Genomic DNA, 16,608 nt, shown 5'->3' with positions numbered 1-16,608 from the left:
ACACGAGCTACGATTTAATGGATATGATTGATATTCGTATTTTCAAATTAGCGCGGGCTCTAATTGTAAGTGTAGCAACTTTCTAGGGGACTTTCCCTAGTCTCTAGGTTTAGGTTGGCTACGCGTTACCGCGCAACTGTAGGCTGGATAAATTACGCGGGACGAGAGAAGACGCTCTCTTACGTGTCTGGTCAGTATAAAGTATAGAATTTTCCGAAGTGTCCTATTATAAAGTGTTAGCCACGCGTTTTCCTTGTTGTATTAATTATATTCTTATTTGTTATCTCGTAAATAAACTTTTATTCAATTCTTATACAGTAGAGGGCACTTCCTTTGGTGATCCTGCGAGGTACTGAATGTCGAGTAAATTAGAAGCAAGAAGATAATTCACGTTGTTAATTGCTGTTCCAATGAAGTTCTTTGTATTTACGACTGCATCCTGGGGCACATTTATGGTGATGCGGCCTAGAAGACGCCTGCGCGTTGGGAGTCAGAACCTTGGAGACGAATTCTACCTCTGTAAGTATTACTCTGTGGTTGAAATGTTTAAAATGACGTCTGCCGCTGCTGGCCGCTGTCTTGTCAACGTGATAATATGGCGTCTGCGTCGGTAGGTGATTGAACATTTTAATCCATTCAATTTCCATACGTTGACGCCACGCTTTTATGTTACGATTTTTACCGTATCGGTTCGTTTCAAAGCATAAAAAAGTGTTTGATTGAACGCAAGAAGTTGGCGTCATTTCGTTGCCGTAACAAGAGAATCGTTATTGACATTTGTCCGTGAATTTCCGTACGTATATTAGAGATTTATGTTCAAATTGATATATATAAAATGACTCTTTGCAAGCATATGTATATTTAGCCACGTTCATTGGAATTTGTTTTATTAGACGTCCATTTTCCCGTTTAGATCGCACTCGTAGTGTCTCTGTGTTTTTCTTTACAAGATTTCTTATTAAAACGATAGAGATCCGTGTTCTTTGGTTGTCATTATAGTCGTGAAGTGCATTGTCGGTGTTTCAGGGCATTTTGTTAAAGTTCATGTGTTTATGTTTGTTAGGTTCCTTTGCTAATGGATGACGATACGATTGCTTTTGGGGAGGAGGATGAGGCTGGTCAAAATAGCAACAAACTTAAGTATATAGACCGATACGAGACAGTATGTATACAGGGAGGTATATAATACTGACAATATATTGAAATTTTACAGACATCCATATGTCACCATGTTTCATTTGGCCTTCAGGATAATGGCGATAGTAGTTTATATGTTATGTCGGTTATTCTCGGATAGTTTTATATCTAGCTTTGTAACTGTTGTATTACTTCTATCAATGGACTTTTGGACAGTTAAAAATATAACTGGGAGGTTGATGGTTGGTCTTAGGTGGTGGAATTACGTTGATGACAATGGAAAAAGCCATTGGGTATATGAGTCGAAAAAGGTGTGTTTAATTTTTACTTTTCAGGAATACATACATCAAGGGTTTATGTATACTCTGAACATTAATTCATTTTCTATTTGAAGAGAAAATTATTAGCATTCGACAATTCAAAGCATTCCGTAATAGAGCGATTCTTTAAGAGTCTATTACTTTCAATTATCATGCATATTTTTAGTCTGTCAATTTCAGTAAGCGCACTATTTCAATTCGATCGAATAATTCGTGGTCTCATCAGTTTTCACATTTTATGCCTATGATGTAGTCTACGTAAAAATATCTTGTGATTACGCAGGAATTATCGTTCTGCCATTGCTGGTAAACATGCGCTGGCAAGAATTGTAATTGCTTATTATAACAGATTATACAAGGTCTACTATATACCCTGTGTTTCAGGGTGCTCAACAGAATCGTATTAACGCAACTGAAGCTCGCATCTTTTGGTTAGCCCTTATTCTCACACCTATGTTATGGTCAGTATTTTTTATGATAGCTTTGTTCAGCTTGAAATTTAAGTGGTTACTACTCGTGTGTATTGCAATTGTCTTGAACGGTGCAAATCTTTATGGATACGTAAAATGCAAAATGGGTAACGATCGAAATTTATCCTCGGCTACAAGCGATTTTCTGAGAAAACAAGTCATGCAAAATGTGCGTAGATAAATTAGTCGTATCGCTATGATAGCTGGTGAACACGAGCAAATTTATAAATCATTCCATCGTAGGTTGCGTCGATGATGACCAGAAGTCCACCGGCGCATAATCCAAATCAACCAACTAATGTGATATAAAGCTGCACATTCGCAGCCAGGATATTATTTAAGAACAATGTTGCCATAACGTGCACCATGATGAAAAATAAAAAACATTTGTACATAAAGATCACGTAGGCTTTTCTTATAAGGCTAAATGAAAGGATATAATAAAACTGCTAACGAAGATGCTTAATCATTGTTTTATTCATGATCTCCCTTGTGTGGATGAGAATGAATGGATAAGAATGAACGATAAGAATCACGTTAGTTATTAGTTTATTGATGCCACAGGGCAATACATAATGTACACGTTATTTCTCCTTGTCAACAGACTTCCTATTACACAATATTTAATTTGTATAAGTGTTAATTAGTAACATTGCATTTATCATATTCACTTCAGCCTGTTGTATTCTTTCTGGCAAGAAAGTATCACAAAATAATTTCCCATTCTTTCAACGATATTTAGTATTTGACTTATTCTTTGTCTTTTTTAATTCATATTCATCTCGGAATGAACGACTGTATTCAATTACTGTCTCGTCCGAGTGGATGAACTCGAGGTGACCGTACACACAGTAACAAACTCGTCGTAGTATTGCACGGAGCATAAATGGCCGATTGTATTTTGTTACATTATTAAAGACTGCTCCGAAAAACGCGAGTTTCGTGTTTTTTTTTTTAAGAAGAAGAATACAACAAACCACATATTGCTATACATTTTGGGATATAAAAAAAATTATAAACACTAACAATAGACACGCGCCTAAGTACAAGATACACAAATCTTTTGGAATGATACAAAAAAACGTAATAACGTTACGATCGGTATCTTATAAATATACGAATATCGTGGACTTCTTTGTTATTGGTAAATTCATCGAATACAATTTAACGCTACCAACTTATAACTAGTAAATATATTTATACAATCATTTAATTTCGTTTTCTCGTAACGTATTGTATTTTTTAGTCTGGAACTTTAAACACGAAGTTGTCGACCACGTTGGCAATACCGCACTTTGTGCGGTGAAACATTTTTTTTTTTGTCCGCTGTTAAAACTATATTGATAAAAGTCGAATGATAGAGTAAGAAGTAACACCGGAAGAGTAATGATATCTCGAGAGTTATTGTGACAAAAATCTCTGCAATTTTCTCTCGTTTTCTTTCATTTTTTTTTCTTTCTATGTTTGCTCGTTTACGAATACTGTAAGAATCATGCGAGTAGGTTGTTTGAATTGAAAGTTTGAAAACTATTTCTTTTTTTTTTGTATTTTTTTTCTTAACAAGACGCTCTATACGGACTACATCCCTCGCGCGTGAGAATCTTAACGAATAATCGATCTGTAATTCGGTAGATGCAAAAATTTGTTGGCAAGGAATTTCTAACCAGGGCATTTTACTTATTTTGTCAGTCTTTTCAACGATCAAAAGAAAGTCTACAGGAAACGTTACGAAGCCGTGAATCGCGTATAACGATACTTGGAAAAATCATCGTATTTGATTAGATTTTTAGTAAGTTTTTACATACCAATTGTACTTTATAGCGATAGCGCATTTTCGTCGAAGAAATTGTTTTGCATTGATTCTTTAGTCACATTTTACGGGAAAACAGTCGTTTCTTCGTTACCAACGTAACAATATCGAATTTGTGTTCTGACAGAAGCACGAATATATCGTTAAGAGAATTAAAGCGTAAGGACGACGAAGAGACGATAAAAGTAACTTACACGTGAATCAAGTCGGTAGTATAAAAAAATAATTATAAAAATAAAATAATGATTTGGAAAGTAACTTCGGAGCTCGCACCAAAGGCCAGTACATTTCGAAATGTCAGTCGGTTATCAATTTTGTTCGCGTACGTGTGTATAATTAAACGTTTGTTTAAAAAGTTCAATGGGAGAGAGAAATTTCGTTATATATCGCGCAGAATTAATGCACGGGACGTTAATGGAGCCATATGTAAAATAAAAATAGTGTTAACGGAGTTTGGGTAAACAACGAGAGATACGATGATTAAGTAGTTTACCTTTCAATGATGACCGAGCCATTTAAGTACTATTACAAGTACTGAGAATACGTAGTAATAGATCAGACGCGATGGCCTTCAGTCTTACAACATGAAATAAAAACGATATAGACAAAAATAAATGCACGTTCTGACAAAAATGGAAAGTAATAATAACGCAGCAATGCACTTAGTCTGTAATGTAAATCTCGCGTTAAAAAATACGATATGCACGGTAAGTTCACGTAAAAGAACAAGACTTACATCATACAAAAAGGTTAAAAAAGATCGTATCAAAAAACGCGTCAACCGGAATGAGAAAGGTGTGAAAATGAAGTTCGACGAAATCGTGTAACAAACAACGTGCTTTTTCGGATATCACGCATCAAACCCGGTAGTCTGGAAAATATCCACCCAGTTTCATTCGATGCGTACTCTCTTAATTTGTGTTATCCGTAATATATATCTATATATATATATATTATTTATCATCTTATTTATATATATATATTTATATATTTATATTTATATAATGTTGCTAATGACAGACGGTGCATTTATGTACACTTAGTCACAATTCCTGACCCTCGAACCACTTTCGAAAAAGGAGAAACATCGTCGATCCTCGATTCAAACGGTTCAGAATCTAAATGTCGAATTTGAAAGAAGAAAAAGAACAAATACGAAAGAATTCTGAATGTGCCTTCCGATACCAAATACCGAGCGCGTAGATCGTCGCACGTGCGAACAATCGAAGCCAAAGGAATGCCAAAAACGAAAAAGTGATCCGTTCTTTACGGGGTAGTACAGTTTATCATCGTATCATACTTATAATATTTTAGTAAATAGAAATTGTACGCTGTATCGCATCGAACAGCGACGAAACGACTCTGTATACCGAAACGGTACGACGATGATTTTCGAAATATAGAAGATATACAAACGAGCGTATGCTTATTGTCCTCGTAGACTACGCGACTTTGCAACTCTTTGAATTACAATGTATAATCAATACACGTCGAAATGGTTTCTCGATCGTTATCAAAAAAGATATACATATGTACCGCGTGGGATCGATTGCATCGTTAATTGTTCGTTTTGTTGTTTTTGGCATTGATTTGGCGTTTCGGTGCTGGGGAGCGGGAGAATGTAAAGGGGGAGAGATGACAATGTTTCGCCCGTCTTACGGGCTTTAACTTTCGCTGATTGCGAGGTACGCTTCCGGGTAGGTTCTGCTACAAAACGAGTTTTAATCCCCAGCACGAAGCACTCGGTTTCAGTCTAAACCGAGCCAGGAATGATCGAAGTTGGTAGAGAAATTGTTGGTTTAGATAACCGGGAAAATCGTAAAAGTAGTGTCGAGGTAGAAGCCTACAATGGGACTTTGTACACGAGGGCATCGAGGGCTCGGGGGAACAGTACGCAAATCCGACATACAGTGCTTCTAGTTTAAATTAGTTCTCGTAGAGACCTGCACAACACTTTTGTGCATTTTAATTGAATATAGGCACCGTTTCCTTTCACTCATGCACCATTCGAATCCCATCTGTTTTTTTCATTTTTCTTGTTCTAATGGCGTCGCTTATCATCTAAATCTTAGAACAATAGCTTACGGTCTACTTAAAATTACAGTAGGTAATGAGAAGATCCCTATCGTGCGTAATGGGCGCAGCATGAATAATTGTCGATTTGGCAGTATGGTAATTTTCGTGTCAGTGAGCGGAAAATTCGCGTCCCTTCTGGTTTACTCTCGACGCTAGTTACGGAGATCTTTAGCGATTTCCCTTGTCCTCGATAAGTACATTTTTATTTGTTCTTTCTTTATTTTTATAGAACGTGTCACGGTCCGTGCTCTCGATTCGGTTCCCCTTGTTTCAGACGTATTACGTTTCCCACAAAATATGGAAGCACTGTTCTCCAACGGATAGAAAAAAGTTGTTCAACATATGACTCGCGAGGCTCGCGATCGCGACGATAAATCCCCGTCGGTTTTTCGCCTTATCGTTAGCTTAGCAACCTAGACTATCTAAGCAACCGTAGTTTCACGAGGGACCTGGAAAAAACGTAATCGCAAGGTGTCTCGGGCGTTGATCGTCGGTTGGATATGTTTCAATAATCGAACTTTCGATTACGATTTTTTCGAGATCTTTTCATCTGGTTTCTTTTTTTTTTGTCATTTTCATGTCATTTTGTTTAATAAGAATCAGTTTCCACTGCTCGATCAACTTTCGGGTCTGTGTGTGTGTGTGTGTGTCCTCCTCCTTCGTTTCTACACCACTTCCCCCAAAAAATTTTGTGTGTACATATGTATACACGTATGTGTTCCATAACCCGTAAAATAAGTCTCGGGAAAGGATACCGCTACAGATATGATTGTTTCTACGATTACTTTAGCCGATACGTTCTAAACGGCAGTCTTGTTCCGTTAGTCGTTAGGGAATGTGAATAAAATCGAGTATCAGCACTTACGGTGCCGCGAAAAAATGAAAGAAAAACTCTCCACACGGCCGTGATCGCTGCGAACACCATTTACTAAGATACTCGCGGCTGCTGCGCGTTTAGTTGCCCAAGAAGTTAGCCCAAAATTTATCGCGTTTCTACTATATCTGTCCATGGAAGGTACGAGTATAGTACGTTATTCACCCGAATCATGGTGTAGCCTACATTTCCCGTTCGTCGAATAGTTATACACATACTCCTCCAAGAGTGCTCCCATTGTACTAGACGCGTCGTACTTTCGCTCGTTCGCCCACGTCTCTCTCGTTCCTCTGACGATCCCTTCTATCCCTGCTGGATTCCCGTTCCTCGCGAGAATCGGGTTGTCAGTTGGCATAATGATCGAAAGAACCCAAGTATTCCAAACTGGCGCGATAACAGAACTGGTATTGGTCCTGGAGAAACAAACGAAACAGAATCAAACGCGTTTTATCGGATCGCAAACCAGCCCTTTGATGAGGACTGGTTTAATTTTCGTAGATTTCGATGTGCTGAATTCGCGGCTTGAATAGAAATTTTGTGAAGATAATTAACCAGTCAGCTGTGTTTGACGACTGTATTCGTCTATACAGTCGGTCCTATAAATACTCGTACCCTCTATGTCTATTGAAGAAATTTGTTTAAATTGAATGGTAGGTTTGATGTATGTTTGCATGTCCAAGTATATGTTTTCATAAATACGTTGATGTTTATATAAATGTATACATGTGTAAGTACATTGATATACATATTTATAATGAAAAATTCATGGTAATATCAAAACTACCGTTTAATTTAGTCAAACTTTTTCAAATAGACATAGAGGGTACGAATATTTATGGGATTCACTGTAAATAGTTTCCTACGATGTAAACTGGTACATTTTAAAGTAATAGTCAAATATTTTATTTCCACGACTCTAATCATGATAGAAGAAGGTTTAGTCGTCTAAATTGTTAGCTCTCTGTAATGAAACTGTCGTCGAGTGTAAATGGTTAAAGACAGAGAAGACTTGTCTTTTTTCAAGTGATTGAGTACTGTAAATGGACACCCAACGGCACAATTAATATCGAAGATATTTTTCTAAATTAAACGATAGACTCAACGATTCCAAATATATGTCTCGTTATAAATATATATTAGGTCTACCGGAAAGTTCTGTCCGTTTTTAGAATAACACAAAATAGTAAATTTCTCATACCTTGAATTTTCATCGAATAATATAATTTTTATCATTATTTATGACATCTTGTCAGCATGATTGCAATTTGTATGTCGTTTTTAATGAATATGCGCATACTTGTTAAAAACTTGTTGTAACCGAAACGGACAGAACTTCTCGGTAGACCTAATACATGAACAAACTTTGCACATGTGTATAATGAAACATTTATGTGGAAACACCAAACCTGTCATTGAATTTAGTCAAACTTCTTCGATAGATATAGACGGTACGAATATTTATACGATTGACTGTACATGTGACTAACGTATCGATCCATTATTTTGAAACCCCACAACCCCACATATTCACAAAGAAAGCTTTTTAGGTGTCCGCCTCCGATTGTTTTGACTTTTGGATATGTTTTAAAGAACTAAAAAATAAGGTATACGTATTTTTTTATATTGGCTCGTTTTGATATATTAAGAGGTGAAACGACTCCCTAAAGTTTCAGCTGCAATAGGCTATCTCCGAAACTATCATAGATAAAAGAAAACTCTTATAGAAAAAGTTTCATGGTTTCCTATCTGCAATTTTGTAACAAATAATTTGTTTATAATAGTAGCCTATTTGCCTGTCCAAAAATCAAAACAATCGGAGGCGGACACCTAAAAAGCTTTCCTTGTCAGTGTTTCCTTGTCAGTTTATGTAGTCCGTGCCCGAGATCCCGTCTATAGTTTGAAGAATTAGCCGACGACGATTTCTTAAAGATATCACAGACGACTATGTCATTGATTCTGACGACACAGCTGACTGGTTAAACGAAAAGTAACAGCTCGATAATTGTATCGGAAAGAGCTCAAAATCAAATCTAATCGAATATATAATAGAACAAATGTTAATTTTGTTTGATTGCGTGAGCAATGGTTTCGTGGTAAAATTAAGTGGCACTGGAGCCTCAGTGGTACGTGTGAAGGACCTTCAGCACCTCGAAATCTACGAGACACACCAGAAACGTTCAAGGATCAAAAATTCCAACCAACCTCGGTTTGAACCATCGCTGGGCGCTGCGTTCGCAATATTCTGACCGTTTGGAAGATATCGACGAGGCCCTCGTACTGCATACGTTCCAGTACGATGCTGAGCGTGATAAAGACACCGGTTCTTCCGACTCCCGCGCTGCAATGCACGGTGATAGGTCCGTCCTGGCCGAATTGCTCTTTCGTTTTGTGCACCTGCCCGATGAAGTCGATGAATCCGTCGCCCGACTTTGGTACCCCCTGCTCGGGCCAGTCGATGAACTGGAATTGCCTGACCGTGCGACTGGCGCCGTCGCGAGCGTCCGTCACCTTGAACTCCCTTAGAATGTACTGCGGCATGTTGTACTCCGCGATGGGATCGACGACGAAGCACTGATAACGTATCGACCTGTCGGAGGGCCAGTACTGGTGGCACTTCTCCCTGCCCATCTCCTTCAATTTCGTCAACATAACGACGATCGTGGAGTTGTGCTCCCAGAGCATACGCCAAAAGTCGTCGGTAGTGTCGCAGAGAGGTCCCTGAGTCGCTATGTAGGCACCGCGGTAGCGATATCCGTCGATCAGGCTCGCGTTTATGTAGTCCGAGCCCTCGATGTTGCGCTGGGGTTGCAAGCACACTCTGGTGCACTCGTACGGCAGGATGTGTACCAGTCGATTTTTGTGCTTGTTGCACGGCAGGTTCGCCGATATGAAACGCGACGAGTCTACCTTGATGTTGGACAGTTTCTTGAACTCCAGCTCCATGCCGGTTATGTTGACGATCTCCGATTGCATGAGCTTCTGAATGTGGGAGTGAAGGTTTCTGGCGGGCACCTCCGTGTTGCCGCAGATCACCGCCTCATAAAGCGCGTCGTGAATGAATATGTACTGATCCTCGGTCTGCACCATGTAGTTCCTTTGGGCGCGTAGACAAGTTACGTGACCGTATATGTCTATCATTTTCTCGTGCTTGATCCTTTCGAGCATGGAGTCGATGACGATGAAGCAGCCGGTTCTGCCGACGCCGGCGCTGCAGTGGACGATCAATGGTCCGCTTTCCGGTGGATTCAGGGATCGTACTCTGCGCAGGAATTGCAAGAACGGCGCGGGATGTTCGGGTACGCCGTGGTCGGGCCAGGCAGTGAATTGCAGCTGCTTTATCTCGCGTCTCTCCGAGTATCCAGCCCGCGACACTTGGAACGTTCTGATGCAGTATGTAGCCAACTCCTGAACATCGGTGATCGTCACCGTCATCAGACCGTAGGTCTCGGATCCCCTGCACGGCCAATACTGATCGCACTTTATCCTCGCCCTCTCCTCGAGTTTCGTCATCATCACGATCGTGCTAGACCGTAGCTCCCAGCACATTCGCCAAAAATCCCCGAACGTCTCTTGAAGCGGCCCTTGAGTAGCCACGTACGCGTTTTGTTTCCTGTACCCGTCGCAATAGTTGGCGTTTATGTAGTCCGTGCCCGAGATCCCGTCTATAGTTTGAAGGATTACCCTCGAATGATCGTAAGCGATCACGTTCGCGTAACGATTCTTCGAAGTGTTCACTTCTATGTTCGAGTGGTCCCAAGTGAACTGTTGGCCAGGCTCTATCGACTCGTACTCCTGGCTGAACTTCAGATTGTCGTTCGCTTTTAGACACTCGATGTGATTCCCCAAGTCGTTGATGTGAATAGGAGGGTGAGAAATCATGCCGGGCGTTTGGAAATTTAAACGGCGCATCTCTACCGGATCGGACGGGGCGTGATTAGAGCTGATATCGGCGGCCATCAGCGGTCGTGTCACGGCTGCTTGATCGGGTGCTTTGCACGGCTGTCTTCGTCTGAAACGGTTCGGAGAAATTATGTCAAATTGGAGGGTTTGTTTGCGACTCGCAAGGGAACGTTATATCTGTGGGGTCGTGGATTTCCGGGACGATTTAGACGTTCATTTTATAGGTAACAAACATCATAACTCTCAAAGCTTTTCAGACATTGAGCCTTAGCTTTCGTAATATTAATTGTTAAAGTTTATAAAGTTTCGTCATGGGTCTGGTTCAAGCTCTGTGTCGCGACGGACGTTGACTCGTACTACTAGAATTTGCGACGTCGCGTCGTTGGTAGAAACGTGTCACGAAGCAGTTGAGAGGGGTTGAGGATTTACATGAAGATTTAGATGTTTATTATAGGTATAGGTTACAAACGTCATAACCTTCGAAGGTTTCGTGCCATTGGGCATTAGTTTTTGTGATATTAATTGTTAACGTTTATAAAGTTTCGTCATGCGCAAAAAGAGCTTGAATTTAAAGACATACCTACGTTCTAGTATTAATTTCGACGTAAATCACACATATTTTGTCGTATTTATAAAAATTGACCCTGACTTATATTATATAGTTGTAAGTTTGACGACGTTCAAACTTACAACTATATAACCGCACATAATGCTAACGTCACATGACGAACAGCGAGCGTCGGCTGAGAGACGCTCGTTACCGACGTCGCATGGTTGATCAACAACGCTGTGACACATGTACACACGTGCTCATTGTACTTGAGAGTGATATCAATAATAATTGCTTATACCGACAAGTGTGTTGATTCAGGTAGAATCATTAATATTGTTAGGTGATAATTCTTTGTTGTAGGATAAGTTGTATATATATTTGTGTTTTATAATTACAGTATTGTCTCGCTGCTACAACACGTGTCACCTAATTTAACATAATCTACATCCTTCTGACGTTTTTATAAGTTTCTGACTCTGAAACTTATACATAGTCAATGTAAAGTAGTTATAATTAGCGCGCGTCAAACAGATGAAAACGCGTGTTACAGAGGCCCACTGTTGGGCGGCGCTGTTCCTGTTTTAAGCTTGCTTGCTTGCTGTGTGCGCCGCGTGTAGCAATGTAATAAATTATACGTTGATCTCATTTCCTACGTTGACCTTATCATAACCAAGTTTACTTAACAAATATATAACCCATTTATTACTCCTAACTTGTGTGTTTTTTCTTCACTACGCCAACAGTTAATAAAAGAAAAAAAAAACGTCAGATTCACATGCTGTCGGCTTGGTTTCCAATTTCCTCCACGGCAATTTTGTTCCTTTCCTTTTCTTGTTCTTTCATTAACTGTATAATATAAATCAGCGTTAATTTTTATAAATGTGATAAAATATATGCGTGGTTTGCGTTGAAATTAATATCAGAGTGATCTAGCCATTAGGTCAACCGTAATCTCTAGCTATGTCTTTAAACTCGAGCCCTTCCAGCGCATGATGAAACTTTAACTTAAACTATAAATGTTGACAATTAATATTATAAAAACTAAAGCTTTGGTACTTTCTTCGCTATCGTACTTACTTTTTGATGACGAAGAGGAGGACGAGGAAAACGCTGACCAACATCGCCGCTATTATCGGTCCGACCACCCATACCATGCCTGGCTCTTGTCCGTTGGTTTTCGCGATGATCTCTGGATTTCCATCTATCGGAGTGTTCGGGTTAGGTCGTTGCGGCGGTTCACCAGGTGGTGCCACCCTCATATCGAGCGACAGGTACTCGGAGAACGGCGACGAAGTGTACAAATGCTGGAAGATAAAGTTTCGCGTTGAACGGTTCCATTCGCTCCTCTTTCCCGTTCGTCGTTTAACAACCCCCTCTGTACTTTACCTTTCGCGGCGTGTCGACGACGGCACGTACGAAAATTCGATACCGTTTGTTCTTCTCGAGTTTCCGATTTTCATAACCCTCGTATATGTCTCCGCTGCCTAAGTAGAACGTGTACGGAATATCCCTGTGGGGAAACTTGGCCGCGATGTAGGGGGCGTTCTCTCTTTCCTCTTTGGCACCCTTGCCTGCAATGATGGAATTGAGCAGGTAGGTTCAAATACTCATGTGACTACGTGGTACGTTTCACAAAGAATGGGAGAGAATAAATTGTTATTGAATACATATAGTATCGCTCTTCCCAACCGAAGAATAAGGAGTCAAACAACAACAGGAATCGTAGGGTGCGATTGGTCGGTGGTTTTTCGTTAATAATTCAAAAACCAAGCATCATCCGACATTTTTGCAAAGGAAATTGTGGCTCAGAATCGTCTCAGCTACGCTCCATTTCCGGTTCTTACATTAATTCTGGGACACTCTGTATGTAGGAGTCTACACTCAAAATAAATAAAAAACGAACCACCATCTGACATTTTTCCAAAGGAAATTGTGGCTCAAAATCGTCTCAGTGACCACCCTACGCTCCATTTCCGGTTCTTACACTAATTCTGGGACATTAATATCAGAGTGATCTAGCCACTAGGTCAACCGTAATCTCTAGCTATGTCTTTAAACTTGATTCTAATTCTGGTCTAAACTAAAGGCAGGTTCAAATATTAATCGTCTAGGTGGTAAGTTTTGTAAAGGATGGCAGAATATAAATTATTATTGAATACATAAGTAAATGATTGGCATAGAGGGACAGGATTGTCGAGAGATACTCTACTTGGTCATGGTACTTTGACACAATTGCACTGTGGAACCAGGAATGGAATCGTTCTTCAGAAACTATGTAGAAATATGCTTGATCCCTACCTGTGATCATGTCTTCCGTCAGTTCGTCCGGTTGCTTGTCATCCGTCGATTTGTCCTCAGGCACAACGATCAGGTAGTAATGGAAAATTGGTCCGTATTCCTCGGAGGCCTGAGGTAGAATCACTTGAATCTCCTCGCCGTTCACCACTCCGTAGAAGTCCGGCTTGACCATGGGTTTAGGCGCTGCCATTTGGGTGGTGACGGTGATTTTAGCAGGCGGCGTGTACTGTCCGTCTCGTGGCACCGCGCTCACGTTCACGTTGTAAGTGGTGAACGGTTGCAGTTCGTTTATCGTGGTGGTCGTCACGCTGGGATCCAAGAGGATTTGTCTGCGAGGAACGATTTGGGTTTGCGTGATGCCCTGCGAGTCGACGAACTCTTTCACGGAGTCGAAGGACACTTTGTAGTTCATCGGGTTCAGTCTTATAGGCGGTGTCCAGGAGAGGGTCATGGAATGGGTGGACGAGTCGGGCGCCCTTAGATTTAACGGCACATCCTCCGGTTTCACCTTCACGGTCACCTTGTCGCTGAGCCTACCCAAACCAGTTTTGTACTTGGCGGCGACCGTGATCGCGTATTGCGTGAACTTTTCCAAGTTTACGAGATCCGCCGACTCCGTCAGGCCTACGCTTTTTTGCTTCCATTCGTCCAGGTCCTCCACGGCCGTCGTCGTGTAGAATATTTGGTAACCAGTGATCTTTCCGCGGTTAGGCACAGGTTCCCACCAAACTTCCACGCTGGTCTCCGACGTAGCCACAGCTTTCACGGACATCGGTGCCCGTCCTATGTCTTTCTCCGTGATTATCGTGATCTTCTCCGAGTAAGGACCGCTACCTCTCGACGTGTGAGCCCTCACGTGGAACACGTACTCCGTGTTTTCTTCGAGGTTGGTGAAAACAGCCCTCGTCTTGTTCGTGTTCCGATCGATGGTCGTCGAATGGTCGTTCTTTTTATTGAATTGAACGTCGTAACCGATTATCTGACCGTTTCTATGCTTCCGAAGTGGCTCGTCCCACGTCACGCACACCGTGTCCGGGGTTTGAAAGAAGTACGACAGATTCGTCGGCGGTCCAGTGGGTTCGCCCTCGGGGCTGAACCAGTATCGTACTGTTTCTTGGCCGAAACCGATTTCGTTTTGTCCAGCGACCCTAAACTCGTAGTCCACACCCCGTTCTTCTGTGAAATAATCGCGTGAATCAACGAACGCGTGAAACCCCACGGAAAAATTCTTATGCGTGTACTTTTGATTACGTTCGGTTGTCGAAAATAGAACATGAGAACTTGTTTTTTTTTTTTTTTTTTTTTTTTGGAGCAACTAGCGGAAGTACCGTACTCATATCTAAAATAATGTAAAATATTAATTCAAATGCAGTCGTTTTTTTCGACTTGTTAAGTTTTTAAAATGGCATTTACAAATATGATTTTATTCGAAGTATACCGAACATATCGGAGCTTTATTTCGAAACGTTTTACTTGTTTCAATTTATTTTCTGTTTGTTCGAAACGTTTCAATATTATTGCTGAAAATATTGATGGGCAGAGTAGCGTAAGCGATGAACATTTCCAGCGATGTTCTTGCGTTGTGGTATTATTTTTTTTTCTCGACTTGTTTTCATTGTCTAGAAACATTTGGAGGCGGGCGTATTCGATGTACAAAGTTAAACATAGTCTACCTAAATTTTCCTTCTATTTTTAATATTATTTTATTCGAACTATGTAACGTCAGTTATATAAAATAGCGAAATTTCATTCAACTGGGATTCTGCCCGCTGTCCAGGTCAACGATAACACGCCTCAATATGCGTACGCAAGTGTCAAACGATGAGAATAATTGTATTTATCGTCGGTGCGATGTACGCATTGGTTTACTTATGGATTATTTACAATTAATCGCCCGGTGCTATTTACATATCCATTTATTGGATACAGTAGATCCCCTCGTATTCAAACATCCACGAATATTCTAATAATCGTATACAGTCAAGCATGTTTTGTACGGTGGATAGGGACTGCATAAAAAAGAAAACGCAAGAAAATAAAATATTTAGAAACTTCATAAATAGCTATAACAAATAATTCGTCATACCATATTAAAGACATTTCGTTTTTTTATACGGTGGAAAGAGATCGCGTAAAAAAGGTCTCACTTACGAATGTTCATTTTAAGGGAGAACTTATGTCTAAAAATAAAATAGAACTCATAAAAAAAAACTATATCCAAATAGAAAATGTAATTAATTTACCTTTAATCTCGCTTAAAACTTAATCCTATGTTAATGCTCAAAAGATGCGTATGCATGCATTTCGAAGGTCAGTAACTAATGTCAAACCGTACACTATCCGCAATGCAATGGACGACGCGTTCCAAAACAATACGCGATCGTCGTTTCGCTCTCCTTTATTAATAATCGATCGCAGTGTACATGCTCGCGTTCGTTAAATACAAATCTACAGGATCGTATCAGTTTCACGTAACGCACGAAAAAAAATAGCGCAAAACAAATCGCACAAAACAAGACCGCACAGAAAACAGGTTTGACTGTACTCGACAATGCGAGTATGTATTCTGTTTGAAATTGTTCGAAAGATTCGTCGATGGATTTATTTCTGTTTGTCGCTTCAAAGATCGGTGTCCAATTGACTTACCAAGGCCCTCGATTTTGTAGGTGTGCTCTCGCGTTCCTTGGATAAATTCTTCTTTGAGCGTCTGGTTTTTAATTCCGTATCTTATCCTGTAACCCAAAAGGGTGCCGTAGGTTTGCGTAGGCTGCACCCAATCCAACTCGAGCACGTCGGGATCCCTGGACAGAACTCTGAAAACGTTCCGCGTGTTGTTAAACGTGCCCCGGAAAATTCGCGATCATGCAATTGGAACTCCACGTACTTAACGTTAACCTGAGGCCTGTTGGGCACACCTCCAGGTGTTCTGACGTGAACCGGCTGCGAACGATCGCCGTCTCCTTTTCGCGTGAGGGCGGCTACTTGAACCGAGTATCTAGTGTCTGGTTGCAAACCGGTAATGTTCACTTCCAGCACACCGTTTTCGAGCACGTCGCGACGTATGGGTTCGTTCAGGAGATCCTTTCCCTAAAGTAGGCACATCGTGGTCATTAGACATCGCGGTTCTTTTCGTCCACTTTAACGCTAGGTCTACGGAGATTTCTTGTCAG

General features: G+C 40.6%; 3 protein-coding genes across 12 annotated transcripts in view; 1 reads left to right on the top strand and 2 right to left on the bottom strand.

The window, feature by feature from the left end:
• Window positions 1-16,608, bottom strand: part of LOC128892558 (ATP synthase subunit d, mitochondrial) — a 164,094-nt gene that overhangs the window by 34,481 nt on the left and 113,005 nt on the right. The window lies entirely within an intron of this gene.
• LOC128892556 (uncharacterized Golgi apparatus membrane protein-like protein CG5021) lies at window positions 443-2,389 on the top strand. Of its 4 annotated transcripts, none has more exons than XM_054153090.1 (5): window positions 443-519; window positions 1,064-1,140; window positions 1,214-1,448; window positions 1,842-2,096; window positions 2,171-2,389. In XM_054153090.1, exons 2-5 carry the CDS (start codon window positions 1,076-1,078, stop codon window positions 2,234-2,236), a joined length of 621 nt encoding a protein of 206 aa, XP_054009065.1. In that variant the 5' UTR covers window positions 443-519; window positions 1,064-1,075; the 3' UTR covers window positions 2,237-2,389. The 4 variants fall into 4 exon arrangements, with proteins under 4 accessions (XP_054009065.1, XP_054009062.1, XP_054009061.1 ...); XM_054153087.1 differs by having other exon boundaries at window positions 483-610; window positions 1,854-2,096; XM_054153086.1 differs by having other exon boundaries at window positions 484-610.
• LOC128892540 (tyrosine-protein phosphatase Lar) overlaps window positions 2,464-16,608 on the bottom strand; it is a 175,458-nt gene continuing 161,313 nt past the window's right edge. For 4 of the 7 annotated variants that reach the window (XM_054153050.1, XM_054153048.1, XM_054153052.1 and 1 more), the window contains 7 exons: window positions 16,323-16,525; window positions 16,085-16,251; window positions 13,439-14,614; window positions 12,527-12,711; window positions 12,218-12,444; window positions 8,890-10,696; window positions 2,464-7,100 (listed from right to left, as the gene is read on the bottom strand). In XM_054153050.1, coding sequence (XP_054009025.1) covers window positions 7,032-7,100; window positions 8,890-10,696; window positions 12,218-12,444; window positions 12,527-12,711; window positions 13,439-14,614; window positions 16,085-16,251; window positions 16,323-16,525 — 3,834 coding nt within the window. In that variant the 3' untranslated portion in view covers window positions 2,464-7,031. The remainder of the gene's footprint in view (window positions 7,101-8,889; window positions 10,697-12,217; window positions 12,445-12,526; window positions 12,712-13,438; window positions 14,615-16,084; window positions 16,252-16,322; window positions 16,526-16,608) is intronic. The other 3 variants (XM_054153049.1, XM_054153047.1, XM_054153051.1) reach the window with 1 other exon arrangement.

Source organism: Hylaeus anthracinus, unplaced genomic scaffold, assembly GCF_026225885.1.
Source record: "Hylaeus anthracinus isolate JK02 unplaced genomic scaffold, UHH_iyHylAnth1.0_haploid 12002, whole genome shotgun sequence".
Taxonomy (NCBI): Eukaryota; Metazoa; Arthropoda; class Insecta; order Hymenoptera; family Colletidae; genus Hylaeus; species Hylaeus anthracinus.
This window is presented reverse-complemented; position numbering and strand designations above follow the sequence as displayed.

Coding starts and splice junctions, on each gene's coding strand:
- LOC128892556 (XM_054153086.1), top strand. Junction 1,449..1,841: donor GGGTATATGAGTCGAAAAAG/GTGTGTTTAATT, acceptor CCTGTGTTTCAG/GGTGCTCAACAGAATCGTAT. Junction 2,097..2,170: donor GAAAACAAGTCATGCAAAAT/GTGCGTAGATAA, acceptor ATTCCATCGTAG/GTTGCGTCGATGATGACCAG.